This window comes from Urocitellus parryii, chromosome Y, assembly GCF_045843805.1.
Source record: "Urocitellus parryii isolate mUroPar1 chromosome Y, mUroPar1.hap1, whole genome shotgun sequence".
Lineage (NCBI taxonomy): Eukaryota > Metazoa > Chordata > Mammalia > Rodentia > Sciuridae > Urocitellus > Urocitellus parryii.
In genome coordinates this window covers 1,533,134-1,548,060 of record NC_135548.1, presented here as the reverse complement: position 1 = coordinate 1,548,060, position 14,927 = coordinate 1,533,134, and the positions used below count along the sequence as shown (strand labels likewise).

Sequence of the window (14,927 nt, the reverse complement as noted above, 5' to 3'; positions counted from 1 at the left end):
ATTATATTATATATTATTGTATTATTATATATTATATATTATATATTATTGTATTGTTATATATCATATTATATTATTGTATTATTATATATCATATTGTTATATATTACTGTATTATCATATATTATATTATATATTATTGTATTATTAGATATCATATTATATTATTGTATTATTATATATCATATTATTATATATTACTGTATTATCATATATTATATTATATTATTGTATTATTATATATTATTGTATTGTTATATATCATATTATATTATTGTATTATTATATATCATATCATTGTATATTACATTATATTTTATCATATTATTATGCCATATTATCATTTATTAATCTGAATTTGCTATTAATAATCTTGATATTTCACATCGATATCATTATATTAATAGCACTGATATCATAGATGAATCATAGTATCAATATGTGACACTGATATTAGTTCAATCCATCCTGGGCATTAGCCTTGCTGATGACGTAATGTCCTCTGTTCCTCTGACTCGATGGCACCTGTCCTTTGTGGTCTGTGCTGACCGGTGCTCGGCTGCGGCTCCCTTTGGCTTCATCTTTGTGGAAGGGCCCCCGGGGCGTGCACCTGCCTCCCCTGAAAATCCAGCGTCACCATTTCCCTGTTTCCCTTTGAAGTCGGTCTCTCCTCCTCTGTCCCCCAGGACCCCCCGGGGACAGCCCCGGATGCCACTTCACACCAACGGCGTCCGTCATGGTATTTATTGGTGACAATGACACTCGTCGGGTGCTTCTTTTGCAGCAGGTGACTCCCACGAAGTCACCTGTACAAGGCTCACGGCAGTCCTCCCCGTTACACACGCGCGTGAGCGCACACACACACGCAATGCAGAAGGCACAGAAAGTCCTGCCCCGTGGCAGGGTTGGCAGGGGACAGGCACCTTGCCTCAGAACCAGGTCCTTGTCCATCAGGAGGACGAAGAAAGAAGAAGAAAGGAAAGAACAACCAGGTTTGCAAACCGACTCCAGCAGGGCCCCCAGGCTCCCTGGAGACCCCCGGGGACATGAAATGACTCTGATTTATTAGGTGCAGGGGTCGGGCGTCCGCCAGGAGGGGTTACTAACGGGACCCCCTCCCAATAATGGCCCGGAATCCACCTTCCCCAAAGCAACTTGAAGGGGAGCTAAAGTCTGGGCATTGGAACAAGGTGGTGGCCGCCATTTTGATCCAAAATGGTAGACCCACTCAGGCATGTGGTGTGGCTTGGATCTGGAATGTTCCCCTAGGACTCCTGAGCTCCTCGGTGGGTGAATCCATTGATGGGTTCACACTTGAATGGACGACTGAAAAATGGTGGGAATTGTAGGCGGTGGGACCTACTGGGACAAAATAAGACAATGGAGATGTGGCCATGAGGACTATATCCTGTCCCTGGCTCCTGTCTCTCTAGGACCAGGCTGCCCTGTCCTGAGCGGCTCTCCTCCTCCAGGCCCTGCCGCCATCTTGTTCTGCTCCCCTTGGGCCAGAGCCATGGAGTCGGCCACCAGGGACTGAACCTTCCAAACCACAAGTCCCCAATGAATCTTTCCCAGCTAAGTTGACTTTTCTCGGGTGTTTTGTCACAGTAATGAAAATCTGACTGACACAGCGTGTCCGTGGTGGGTAACGAGTGACCCCAGCGCTCACGGAGCCGTGGGCAGGATGTCACTTTCCTTGTCGCAGCCACAGAAGGGGAAGGTCCCGCAGCACGGCTGCAGCCACGGTTTCCAAATGGTGTGGAACACAGATAACTGCCGAGGGACAGGCGTCAGGGACCCACGGTGCTCCTTTATGGCGGCCTCCATCTTCTTGATGACGGAGTCGAACAAGGCTTCATTGTCGGAAGTAAGCGGTTGGGACTCGGAAGGGTCTCTGGAGATGTCGAAGAGGAGCGGGGGGTCATGGTGGGTCACGTCCCCAGAACAGGAACACAGGGCGCTTCCGTAGCAGGCGCCGGATCCCTCGGGGTGGAAGTTGGGCGTCACATAGTGGGCCTTCCACACAGTACCGCCTGAAAAAGACATCTCCAGTGTGACATCGCGTGGGTGATGGGTTACAGGTGGCTTCTGGGAAAACATGAATCTCCATTTTTCAATCTTTTCTTGGTGCGTTATGATTGTGAATAACCCTGGGGTGCATTGAAACAGACTTGTACGCGAACCCAACATAATTTGGTGACTTTCATTGCCCGATACCTCCCCTCTTCCCTCTCCCTGTGCCGTTTCCTGGACTCTGCTGGTCTTTCTTCTGTTTTTATGAGATTCTCTCTTTTTTCCTCTCTAACTTCCACAAACATAAGAAAACATAAGACTCGCTGAGTCTGGGTTATTTCACTCAGCAGGATGGTCTCTAGTTCCATCCATTGTCTGGCAAGTCCCACAATGTCATTTTTTATGGCTGCATAGTACTCCATTGACCACATTCTCTTTATCCATCCATCTGCTGATGGACACCTGGGGTGGGGGGCCCTGTGCTTGGGCTACTATGAACCACGCTGCTCTAAACACGGGTTTGCATATACCCAGGATCAACTAAAATGCACGATCTTGGTTCAGTTTGGATAAATCCCAAGGAGTGGAAGAGCCCCGTCATCTGGCAGCTCCAAGCCGGGGCCTCTGAGCAACCTCCACTCCCGGTGGCCACCATGATCATGGAGATGCCAACCCCAAGTGGCACCTGGATCTGATGGGGCCTGAGCCCCGTGGAGAATTATCTAAAGCCAGCGCCGCTGTCAGAACTGAGATGGTCAGAAGTCCAGAGGTGGAGTCCACCCTTCTTCCCTCCCTCCCATCTCCCCGTCCTCCTTCCTTCCCAGGTGAGAAAGGCAGAGACCACCCCTTCTCCCGCTGCCCCGCGTCCGCGGTCTCCGTACTCACAGTCCTTCTGGTGCCACCGGACGGTGTGCAGGTAGGTGCCGCAGTAGTGGAAGAGGAACTCGTGGTCTGAGTGGGCCACCCTGCCCTCCAGGAGGGGCATGAGGTTCCGGCCGTCAATCACCCTTAGGAGAGAAGGGCACGGGGGGGGGGGGGTGAAGGGGGTGAGCCGGGCGCTGGGTACCAGCAGGAGCCGAGGGGGAGACCCTCGGGACTCAGGTCCCGGGTTGGAAGAGATGCATCACGGAAATGTCCTGCAGCCCAGGAAAGGCTCCGAGCTGACCCCAGCCCCATTTCCATCATTTACTCTGCATATAATTCAATGTAGGCACCTTTTATTCATCCAGAGCAATTTGAAGCTGCCTTTTAAATGGGGTGGATGCTAAATTGGATGCCCAAGTCCCTTTCCTGTGACCCTGCACATCTTAGATCTTCACGAGATGACCGGTCACACCTAACGCAGTGGCTTATCTGTACGCTGATTCCTTTATAGTTACCAGCATTTTCATAAATGATAGAAAACAGTTGAGAAATTCTATTCTACAGGGAATAACCTCAAGAAAAAAAAAAAATTCCGTACACATTCACTGCAGACGTCGACGATTCCCCAACGGATTTAGTGTTGGTCCAATCTGCAGACGGGGGGGAATCCACTAATAGTAAGGGACCTTGGTGACCTGGGAGCTAGGAAGGTTGTCAAGATGCATCAGGGTTGGATCCTAGCCCTGAGGGCGACCCAGCATGTGCACATAAGGATATAAGTCCGATGTAAAGGATCAAGACAATGTGAGATCTATGTAGTGGAGTATTACACAGCCATAAAGAAGGGTGGAAATAGGGTGTTTGCCCATCACTAGGGGAAGGGGAGAACATGACACTGAGTGAAATAAGCCAGACTTGGCAAGTCAAGGGCTGGATGTTTTCTCGCATCCGCAGAAGCCAGAGCAGCCTAAGGGGAAACTGTGTAAGCGGAGGGGGATTCTATAAAAATGGAGAGGGGTAAGACAGTCATTTTTAGGAAAGCGGACAGTAAGACATGTTCCAAGAGACTGCACCACGTGCCCAGCAGGGAGGGAGCTGGGTCCCCACAGGAAGCCGTAGCCCCTCACCTGCCTGCAGAGATCTCCCTCCCCGGGAGCAGGGTCTGTTTTCCTACCTGTCGTGGGGCAAGATCCCTCCCCCGACGTAAGACAGCGTTGGGAAAATGTCCATCAGACTCGTGGGCTCGTCAATCACCTTCCCGGCCTGCAGCACTGTCGGCCAGCGGAAGATGCCAGGCACGCGGATGCCCCCTTCCCACCCGGCCATGCCGCTGCCACCTGCGACCAAAGATGGGGGAGGAAGATGGTTCTCTAGGGAACAGAAAGACCAGTCCAGCCGGGCGCCGTGGCGCACGCCTCTCCTCCCAGCAGCTGGGGAGGCTGAGGCTGGAGGATCGCCAGTCGGAGGCCAGCCTCAGCAATTTAGCAAGGCCGAAAGCAACACATGCATAGGTTCAAGAATCACAACACTCATCAGAGTAGGTGCAGATAGTTTTCCTGACTGTATACAGACACACATATAGAGCCACAGAATGACATTTTGGTTTTAATTCATCGTATACAGTTGGTGCATGTGTGTGTGTGTGTGTGTGTGTGTGTGTGTGTGCATTGCTTAAAAAATGGGGGTGTATTCCTCCTGAGAAATGCATCGTAAGGCAATTTCATCTCTGTGTGAACACGGAGGGCTGTGCTCACACACACGGAGATGACTACGTGGATTAAATTAGATACACACCTATGTTTTGGGGACCAGGGATTGATCCCAGGGGTGCTTAACTGCTGAGCCATGTCCCCAGCCCTTTTTATTTTTTTTTTATTTTGAGACAGAGTCTCATGGAGTTGCTGAGGCTGGCCTCTAACCTGCGATCCTCCTGCCTCAGCCTCCCGAGCCGCTGGGATGTCAGGGGTGCGTCACCGCGCCCAATCCAATGATGTGAAATTGTATGGAAACCCTGATACCCTACAGTTTTTCCGACTTGGTGTTTTCCAAGGTAAGAAGAAAAGAGCCAACGTCGAATGCCTTTCTCAAATTGTCTTTGTGTTGGTGTGGTTTAGCGATGCCCCCAGGAGTAGCTGAGCTGTTGAATACACTACCTCAGAGGGAGGTGGAAGGATCTGCTTCCCATAAAGCCCACTGGGCTATGTCTGGGGACACTTCCAGTTGTCATAGCTTGGAGTTATGCCAGAGCCCAGAGAGGCTGCTCCAGCTCCTGCAGCGCCCAGCACAGCCCACCCCAGAGCACCCCCAGCCCCAGAGGCCCCCAGTGCAGAGGAGACCTGCAGGACAGAGTCTCTGTCGATCATCTATCATCTGTCATCTACCAATTCTGTCTTATCTATCTATCTATCTGTCATCTACCTATTCTGTCTATCATCTATCTATCTACCATGTATCATCTATCCATCCTGTCTATCTATCTGTCATTTATCTATCGTCTACCTATCCTGTCTATCTATCTATCTGACAGCTACCTGTTCTTTCTGTCTATCTATCTATCATCTATCATCTATCCATCCTGTCTATGTATCTACCTATCATTTATCTAACATCTACCTATCCTGTCTATCTATCTCTCTGTCATCTACCCATCCTGTCTACCTACCTGTCAATCATCTATCTATCTCTCTGTCATCTACCCATCCTGTCTACCTACCTGTCAATCATCTATCTATCTCTCTGTCATCTACCCATTCTGTCTGTCCATCTATCTCTCTGCCATCTACCCATCCTGTCTGTCCAGGTGGCTCTCACACCCTGGGTGGGGCTGCTCCTGGCTCCTGGTGTGTGGGGCCCAGAGAGGCTGCTCCACCTCCTGCAGTGCACAGCACAGCCCACCCCAGAGCACCCCCAGCCCCAGAGGCCCCCAGTGCAGGGGAGACCTGCAGGACAGGGCCTCTGTCCATCATCCATCCACCCAGCTGCCGTCTATCATCTATCTATCTGCCAATCAATCATCTATCTACCTATCTATCTCTCTGTCATCTACTATTTCTATCATCTATCTATCTTCTATCATCTATCCATCCTGTCCATCTATCTGTCATCTATCAATTCTATCATCTATCTATCTTCTATCATCTACCGATCCTGTCCATCTGTCCATCTATCTCTCTGTCATCTACCCATCCTGTCTATCATCTATCTATCTTCTATCATCCATCCATCCTGTCTACCTATCTATCCATCTGTCCATCTATGTCTCTGCCATCTACCCATCCTGTCTGTCCAGGGGGCTCTCCCACCCTGGGTGGGGCTGCTCCTGGCTCCTGGTGTGTGGGGCCCAGAGAGGCTGCTCCACCTCCTGCAGCGCACAGCACAGCCCACCCCAGAGCACCCCCAGCCCCAGAGGCCCACAGTGCGGATGCTGGGAAGCCCTGCCGTTGGTGGCCCGTGAGGTCCAGTGAATTTGCTGTCCCAAGGTTGTCACCAGCCCTAACATTTTCCCCTCCACCCCCTGGAAGCCCCCCAGAGGCCGCGAGGCCGCAGCCTCCTTCCGTGGGTCAGCGTGATTGACGGGAAGGTGCCTCGGAGCAGCAGAGCCCGGGCGGTGTCCAGGGCAGAGCCGGTGTCCCCGGGGCTGTCACCTTTGTAGACGCCGTTCCAGCCGCCCAGCCGGGCCGCCCCGTCCAGTGCCTCCAGGCGGCCGCCGTTGTCGGAGGTGAAGTGCACCAGGGTGCGGGTGCTCAGCCGCTCCTCCTCCAGGGCCTCCAGGATCTTACCTGGGAGGGGTCACAAAGAAGGTCGTCACGACAGGCCACGAGACTGTCCCCGCTCTGTGCACCCCCTCAGACAGCAGGGGACAGGCCAACGGCTGCACTGAGCGTCCTGCAGAATCCCAGTCACCTTCCTGGGACGGCCCGACACGTGCCACATGGTAGGACATGCACAGGCCTGTCATCCCAGAGGCTCAGGAGGCTGAGGCAGGAGGATCGTGAGTTGGAGGCCAGCCTCTGCCAAAGCGAGGCCCTGAGCAGCTCAGGGAGACCCTGTCTCTCAATAAAATGCAAAACAGGGCTGGGGACGGGGCTCAGGGGTCGAGTGTCCCCGGGACTAAAGTGGATTAAACCCAAAAGGCTCCTAAAGCGGCAGAACATCCGTCCCGCGTAGATCGCAGGGGTCAGCGACCAGCACGTCACCATCCTGGCCTGACGGGATGCACCCATTTCCCCCCCAGCCCCAGCCTCCAACTGATCACCGCCGCCATCGATACTGTGCTCCTCGCCATGACTTGGAGACACGGGGCTTTGCTTTGGGCAAATGCCAACGCTGTCCCCCATGAAGTCCGAGCCTGCCCTGCGACACTAATAGCCAAGAACTTGCTTCCCTTCCACGTCCAAAAGCTCGGAGGGGTGGTTGTATGCAGGATGCATTTCACTGATCTTGCAACACAGGGCTCACGAAGGAGTCTTTGGTTTTTAAAACGGAAACATCTCTATGGCTGGCCTCCGATGGCCTCGATGACCTGCGACTGTGATCTTGGAATATATCTCACGGGCATCGTTGCACCTAGACCCAGGTTATAATTGAATGCATTGGACCAACGTATGCGGGTGTCCATGATGTGAATGTCCAACCAGCCGCACGTGACTGAACACAACCCGTCCCGAGTGGCTTTGCTGCAGCCCGGGGATCTGAGACTGAACGCCGCGCGGGGCGCGCTACTCACCCACCATCCAATCCATCTCTTCCACGTTATCCCCGTAGAGCCCGAATTTACTGTGCCCCACAAACTTCTCCTTGGTCACGAGGGGAGTGTGCACATGAAGAAAGGAGACCAAGAGGAGGAAAGGTTCTCGCTTGTACCTGGGGGGGCGGGAAGTCGGGGTGATCAGCTGCGTGAGCGAGAGCCAGTCCCAACCTGGGCGAGGGACTGTTGGTGGAGAGAGCTCGTTTGGGGGTTGGAGAAGAGGTGGCTTCAGAAAGCTTATGTGTGAGGAAGCACAGGAAGGATCCGAGGTGAAATGATTGGGTTATGAGAGGTGTAGCCTAATTAGTGGATTAATCCACTTGAGTTGATTCCCTGTGGACAGGTAGGGTGTGGCTGGAGGAGGTAGGTCACTAGGGGTATCCTTTGGGGACTATATCTTGTCCCTGGATTCTCCCTGTCTCTGCTCCCTGGGGCCCTGTCCTGAGCTGCTCTCCTCCTCCAGGCCCTGCCGCCATATTGTGAAATGATTGGGTTGTAAAAGGTGTAGTCTAATAGTGGATTAATCCACTTGGATGGACTCACTGGGTGGAGACTGTAGCAGGTGGGGTGTGGCTGGAGGAGGGGGTCCCTGGGCTGTGCCTTGGGGTCTCTCTCCTGTCCCTGGTGAGCAGAGCTCTCTCTGCTCCCTGGTGCCCTGTCCTGAGCTGCTCTCCTCCTCCAGGCCCTGCCGCCATATTGTGAAATGATTGGGTTGTAAAAGGTGTAGACTAATAGTGGATTAATCCACTTGGATGGACTCACTGGGTGGAGACTGTAGCAGGTGGGTGTGGCTGGAGGAGGGGGTCCCTGGGCTGTGCCTTTGGGGTCTCTGTCCTGTCCCTGGTGAGCAGAGCTCTCTCTGCTCCCTGGTGCCCTGTCCTGAGCTGCTCTCCTCCTCCAGGCCCTGCCGCCATCTTGTTCTGCTCCCCTTGGGCCAGAGCCATGGAGTCGGCCACCAGGGACTGGACCTCGGACACCGTGAGCCCCAGGTCAACTTCTCCTCCTCTACATTGTGTTTGTCAGGTCTTTGGGTCACTGTGACCAAAAAGGTGACTTCTTCTTCTTTTATTCCCTGGTAACACAGGTTTGGATATTGAACGGGTGGTTGAATATCTGAACTCTTCTGGCATCTCTGGACAGAATATGATTCTTAGACACCAATTCATCTAGAGCATCTGGGTGAATAAGTACCAACCGAGGGCGAACAGGGGCACATCAATAAATGTACGACGCGACATTTATAGAAACGACTCTTTTTTCGTTCCTTCCTCTTCCTGCTTCATGATGCCTGGAACATACACTTAGCTCGTAAGGAACCTAAACATCTTAAAACTAGGTCTCCATCAGCTCAGGGTCCCTCCCCAGCAGCTGGCGGACAGAGATGTCTTCCCCCATCTGTCTCTAAGGAAAAGCAAAACCAAGACCCACTGCAAATTTCAATCTATCTGGGGGATCTGCATTAAAATACTCTCACCCCACTTTTATGGACAAGAGCAGGGGAGGAAATTGCATGCAAAAAATGGTAGGAAACTTAACTCTTTTTTTTTTTCTATCCAAGGAGAGATTTAAGAATATCTAAAATGTCACCCTGAAAAAATTTGTCACAGTCCCTTTCATCGAGTCCTACACAAATTCACATGCAATAAAGTCCCCAGGACTGGACGGCAGACCTGTCGATAAAGGCGAGCGCTTCCTTCAGCATCAGCACCGAGACCCGCTCCTCCCTCATGGGCTGCTGCACGATCTCGTGGTTCCTCATCAGGATGCAGTTCCAGCGCCGCACGAAGCCGTAGCTGGAGTACCAGGAAACGAAGAAGAGGAGAGCCACGAGGGCAGACAGGACAATGACGCTCCAGGGCACCGAGAACCAGCCGGCCAGGTGGGGCAGCAGGAGCAGGACGGGCACCAGGCCCAGGACCAAGGTGCAGATCCACAGCCGCAGGCGCAGCCGGCGGTGCAGCTCCGGGGTCTTGGACGCCTGGCAGTCGCTCAGCAGCCCGAAGGGCATCCCGTAGAAGTAGTCGAAGCCGTGGTTGAGGGGGTGGTGGCAGTGGTCATCCCGGGAGGCGCAGCTCAAGCCCTGATGCCACTTCCCTGGAAGGAGAAGAAAAGTCCACCCGTCACAGCGGCCACCGTGACCACCCTGGGGGGTGTCCATCGTCGCTTTGGGACTCTGATCGTGGTGGCCTCCTCTTGGTCTCCCTGGTGACCTTTGAGGATGCCATCACCCCTTCGTCTGTCTCATGGGAAAGTGGACGAAATTCTCCAGGTGGGATTTTTCGCCAAGAGCCGCTCATCAAGGGAACCCATCATGAGCGCAGGACTCCCCTGGTACAATCCCTCAATTCTGTCATTTGTTCCACTTTACGGGTCCCGTCCATCTTCTATTTTTTTATTATTCATTCATTTTACGGGGACCTACCTATGAGTCCCGTGCGGTATCCCCGATGCTGCAGCAACTTGGCCAAGGTCGTCTCGTTGGCGGGCAGCCCGCCGGACCCACCAAGCCAGGTGAGGCCACGGTTCAGGCTGTTGGACGAAACCATTCCTGAGTTCATACAAAGCAACAGATGAGCATCGCGGTCGACCTTTCTGTTATCGCCTTTGCTAAATACCAGGGCTCACCCCAACACGTTCCAAATTCTCCCATCCTGCACCCCAACGATGTCCTTTGGTCCCATAGAATCGTCGACCTTTAATAGCTGCAGAAGCAACCCTATGTGTCTCCGTGTGACTGGGTCCAGAGACCACCCCATGGGTGCCAAAACCCACCAACGCTGCTGCTTGTAAAACAAGGCTCAGCTTTTGCATAGCAATGCACACCCTTACATACGCTCTAAATCCACACTCAATTATTTATAATACCTAAATGCAAATGGTGTGCAAAGAGTTCTTACATACTATTTTTTCAAGAGTAACAAGAAAAAGTCCATAAATTTTTAGCATACAAATAATATTATTTTCAAATAAATCGTCCATCCATGGTTGATTCAAGCTATAGATTTGGGTCCTCCTCCCACTTGATTGGCGTTCCTTTAAAACCCTAGTTTCCAGATTACATCAATAGACAACATCCATTATGTCTGAATTTCACATTAACAATGCATGACTATTCTTAGCATCGACATGTACCAAACACTTAGGGTTCCTCCTAAGATGACTGTTTCACTGTGACCACAGGACGTGACAAGAAAAAAAAAATAAGATGAAGAAAAGTTTATTTTTGGCTCATGAGTCAGTCCCTGGTGGCTGACTCCATGGCTCTGGCCCAAGGGAAGGCAGGACAAAATGGCGGAAGGGCCTGGAGGAGGAGAGCAGCTCAGGACAGGGCTGACCTTCAACTTGCCTAGAGAGGGAAACCACTCATCTACATCTCTTCTCCTGAAGTAAATTTGTGCCTTCAACTTCAGAACTAGGGAGCAATAGACCTGGGGACCTCAATCATTTCAGCATGTGGAACGGACATTCCAACATCAAACTGCTTCAACCATTGTCAGCCAAGCCCAGCATAATCCAGCGCCATGTTTGGATAACTACCTGCATGAAATATTCTGACTCTCATCTCTGAAGCCACAATCTGGGGACACTGCTTCAAGCGGACAATGTCCCAATTTACCATAGGATGTCCCTCCTACTAAACTCTGAGTTATGGTTTAGATATGAGGTGTCCCTCAAAAGCTTTTGTGGGAGACGGTGCAAGAAAGTTCAGAGGTGAAATCATTTGATTATGAAGGCCGTAACCTACTCAATGGATTAATCCACTTGGATGGACTCACTGGGTGGTGACTGTAGCAGGTGGGGTGTGGCTGGAGGAGGGGGTCCCTGGGCTGTGCCTTTGGGATGTCTATCCTGTCCCTGGTGAGCAGAGCTCTCTCTGCTCCCTGGTGCCCTGTCCTGAGCTGCTCTCCTCCTCCAGGCCCTGCCGCCATCTTGTTCTGCCTCCCCTTGGGCCAGAGCCATGGAATCAGCCAACCATGGACTGACTCATGAGCCAAAAATAAACTTTAATTCCTCTATTTTTTTTTCTTGTCATGTTCTTTGGTCACAGTGAAACACTCAGTCATCTTAGGAGGAGCCCTTCTCATTTCTGTCCGTGCCCCACTCAACCCTCCTTAGAGTCCCATTAGATTCCTCTCTAGAAACCATCAGGTTCCCGTCCCTCAAATCTCAAATCCAAACTTGTGATGTGATTCATGGTCTATCTGGCTCCCCACATGGCTGCCTTGTCACAAGGACTGAAGAGGAAGGGAAAGAGAATGCAGAGACACTTCAGGGACAATTCTGGGACAGCATCTCTACAGAAGTACTTAAAGATAGGACTATTGGGCAAGTGTGGTGATGTGCACCTGTCATTCCAGTAACCCTGGAGGCTGAGGTAGGAGGATTGCAAACTGGAGGCCAGCCTCAGCAATTTACCATGGCCCAAATCATCTTAGTAAGACCCTGTCTCTAAATAAAAATTGAAAAGGGCTGGGGATGTGGCTCAGTGGTAGAGCCCTTGCCTAGCATGTGGGAGGTTCTGGGTGTAATCTCCAATCCTATAAAATAAAATTTAAATAATAATTAGAAGAAAAGAAGGAAGAAAGAGAGAAGGAGGGAGGGAGGAAATAAGGAAGGATGGAAGGAAAGAAGAAAAGAAATTTCCATGAGTCAAAATTCTCTTGCATTTTTCCTCTCCTACCTGATCGGATGGGGTACCGGCCAGTGAGGAAAGCCGCCCGGCTCGGGGTACAGACGGAGGCTGCTGCCAGGTGTTGGGTGAGCCTCACGCCCTCGTTTGCCAGACGGTCAATGTGAGGGGTGCTACGGGAAAAATATAGAGAATTTAGCAGGTGGGTTTCCAATCCCTCCCCAAAAAGGATTGAGATTCAAAGTTGTTCTCTTTTGGGTTGAGATGACTGTTTCTGGCCAATTGAAAACACACTCTTCTATCTCTCTGATACCTTGATCTATCTTCTTCGTTAGATGGTTTGGTAGTTAGAAGCAGACAGAGAACAGAGTAGAGTTCACTCTTTATCTGCAGTTTGGGGTTGTGAGGAGGTTTCTCTTACCCATGGTCCACCCTGGTCCAAAAATATGAGGTGGACAAATTCTAGAAATAAACAGTTACTTTTAAATTGCACACTGTTCTGAAAACCACGATGTATTCTTGAGCCATCCTGCCAGGGACATGTATTATCCCTTTGTTCAGTGTATCCACCCTGTATATGCTACCCTCCTGCTACTGTAGGGGGAAAAAATTAGCATATATAGGATTCAGTACTCTCCAAAGTTTGAGAAATTCACTTGGGATCTTGGAATAGATCCTTGAAAATAAGGGGGGGGGTGTCCTACCAACTCTGTGGGCAAAACTATTAGTGGATAACAATATCGTTCCCTGGGTATAACTTATTTTGAGTCTGAGTTTAGGAGCATTTCAATAGAAAAGTGAGTTCATTTGTTGGTATTACTCTCCTAAAATTAACGAGGAACTTAGAGGAAGCAAAATTTTAATGGGTTTCTTGTAGAAAAAAACAGCCTCTTCAATAACTAAATTGTGACAGTATGGAATTTATTTCCCATGCTGTTGAATCTTTTCAAGTCTCCAAAATCAATACAAAATTTTATGTAAATCTGATTACAGATTTTTTTTTAAAAAAAAAGGATAGAGAAAAATTTTAAGTTTTAAAAAGCGGCTAGAAGCCTATCCAGTCACAATCTCATATGAACTTGAGCATGTTAATTTCACCATCCCACACACACATCTGAGGTTTTTCTGGGCATTTCCTGTGAGTAGAGACGAAATGTAGGAAGCTCCAACATCTTCTCTGAGGACATGAGGCTCAGTGCAACCAGCCAAATGCAAAAGGACACATCGTGCATGTTGTAGTCTCCACTGTATGCTGCATGAATATCCATTTTGCATCCAGCGTCCTGGGCCACCTCTGCTATCCCCCACCCCAATATACTGACGTTGGACTCTGGTGTCCCCGTGACAGCAGAGACATGGGGTGGTTCACGGGCTCCGACATAGCAGGTGGACATCCCACAAGGCATCTTTACCTCACGGTGTTATTACCGTAGCAGCCCAGGTCACCCAAACCAAGGTCGTCCGCCATCAGCAGGACGATATTGGGCCTGGAGTTCCATGTCACAAATGTCCCATTCAGGCCACCAAGCAGACAGTATAGGGGCATCCACAGCCAGTGCTTCCTGAAAACATTTTTTTTTTTTTTTGGTGGCAGGGGGAGAAAAAATAAAAAGGAAAAAAAAATTAATGTGTACATTTTGGGCAATTTATTGATCCTCATTATAGGATACACCTAGGTAACTCATTATAAAGTCAGTTTTAAGTAGTCATTGTACCACATGTGAGCAATTTAAGTGAGATCTTGCTGAGTGTGGTGACACACGACTGTCATCCCAGCATCTCGGGAGGCTGAAGCAGGAGGATCACAAGTTGGAGGCCAGCCTCAGCCAAAGCGAGGCCCTAAGCAACTCAGTGAGACCCTGTCTCTAAATAAAATGCAAAATAGGGCTGGGGACGGGGCTCAGGAGTTGAGGGTCCCTGAGTTCAGTCCCTAGTACCCCTCCGCACAAAAGTGAGTGAGAGAGAGAGAGAGAGAGAGAGAGAGAGAGAGAGAGAGAGAGAGAGAGAGAAAGGGAGGGAGGGAGGAAGAAGGAAGGAAGGAATAAAAATTAGTTTTGCATATTCTTAAAATTGCATATGCAAAGGACTGTATGGTCTATTCATTTCTTGGGTTCTTGATTTTGTTGGGTTTTTTGTCCTTTGGCTGTAATAGATTGTCATTGACAACACAACTCTAGGATTGAGTCCTGAACGTCCCACAGAGGAGAGCCAGACCTGGAGGTGTTTGAGGACAGCCAGAAACAAAATCTCACAAAATATGAGACCTGCAGAGGGTAAGCTCACAGGTAAAGAAAAACAGTAGGAAGGGAAATATTTCCTTGAGCAGGTGGAGATGTGATGATAGGTGGGTACATGACAGAGATGGATGGACAACGGAGATACATAGATGATCAGTGCACAGATGGTAGAGGTGATAGGTGGATGGACGGATGGATCCATGATGGATAGATAGATGGAGCAAATGCATGGAAGGATGGATACATATCTAGATAAGAGAGATGATGGATGGACAGATGATGGATGGTGGATGGATATGTAGATATGATAGATGCAGAGAAAATTAGCTGCTAAATACGAAGATATGCACTTAGAGGCATAGATAGGGGTGATAGGTGCATGGATAGGTGATAGATTCATGATAAATGGTAGACAGACGGTGGATACTTAGATACA

The 14,927-nt window shown here is 50.1% G+C and overlaps 1 protein-coding gene across 1 annotated transcript; it reads right to left on the bottom strand.

The window, feature by feature from the left end:
• Positions 1-1,665: 1,665 nt before the first annotated feature.
• On the bottom strand, positions 1,666-13,800 carry LOC144251148 (arylsulfatase H-like). Its single transcript, XM_077794240.1, has 9 exons — positions 13,667-13,800; positions 12,306-12,427; positions 10,047-10,172; positions 9,295-9,718; positions 7,604-7,740; positions 6,522-6,656; positions 4,052-4,214; positions 2,899-3,020; positions 1,666-2,033 (listed from the first exon to the last, which is right to left on the bottom strand). Exons 1-9 carry the CDS (start codon positions 13,798-13,800, stop codon positions 1,666-1,668), a joined length of 1,731 nt encoding a protein of 576 aa, XP_077650366.1.
• Between the last annotated feature and the right edge of the window lie 1,127 nt (positions 13,801-14,927).

Bases quoted from the DNA above. Each gene is read 5' to 3' on its own strand.
- LOC144251148 (XM_077794240.1), bottom strand. From the start codon at position 13,800: ATGCCCCTATACTGTCTGCTTGGTGGCCTGAATGGGACATTTGTGACA. The intron at 10,173-12,305 runs GTAGGAGAGGAA...GTATGAACTCAG, and splicing joins CCGGTACCCCATCCGATCAG to GAATGGTTTCGTCCAACAGC. The intron at 9,719-10,046 runs GTAGGTCCCCGT...TTCTCCTTCCAG, and splicing joins ATACCGCACGGGACTCATAG to GGAAGTGGCATCAGGGCTTG.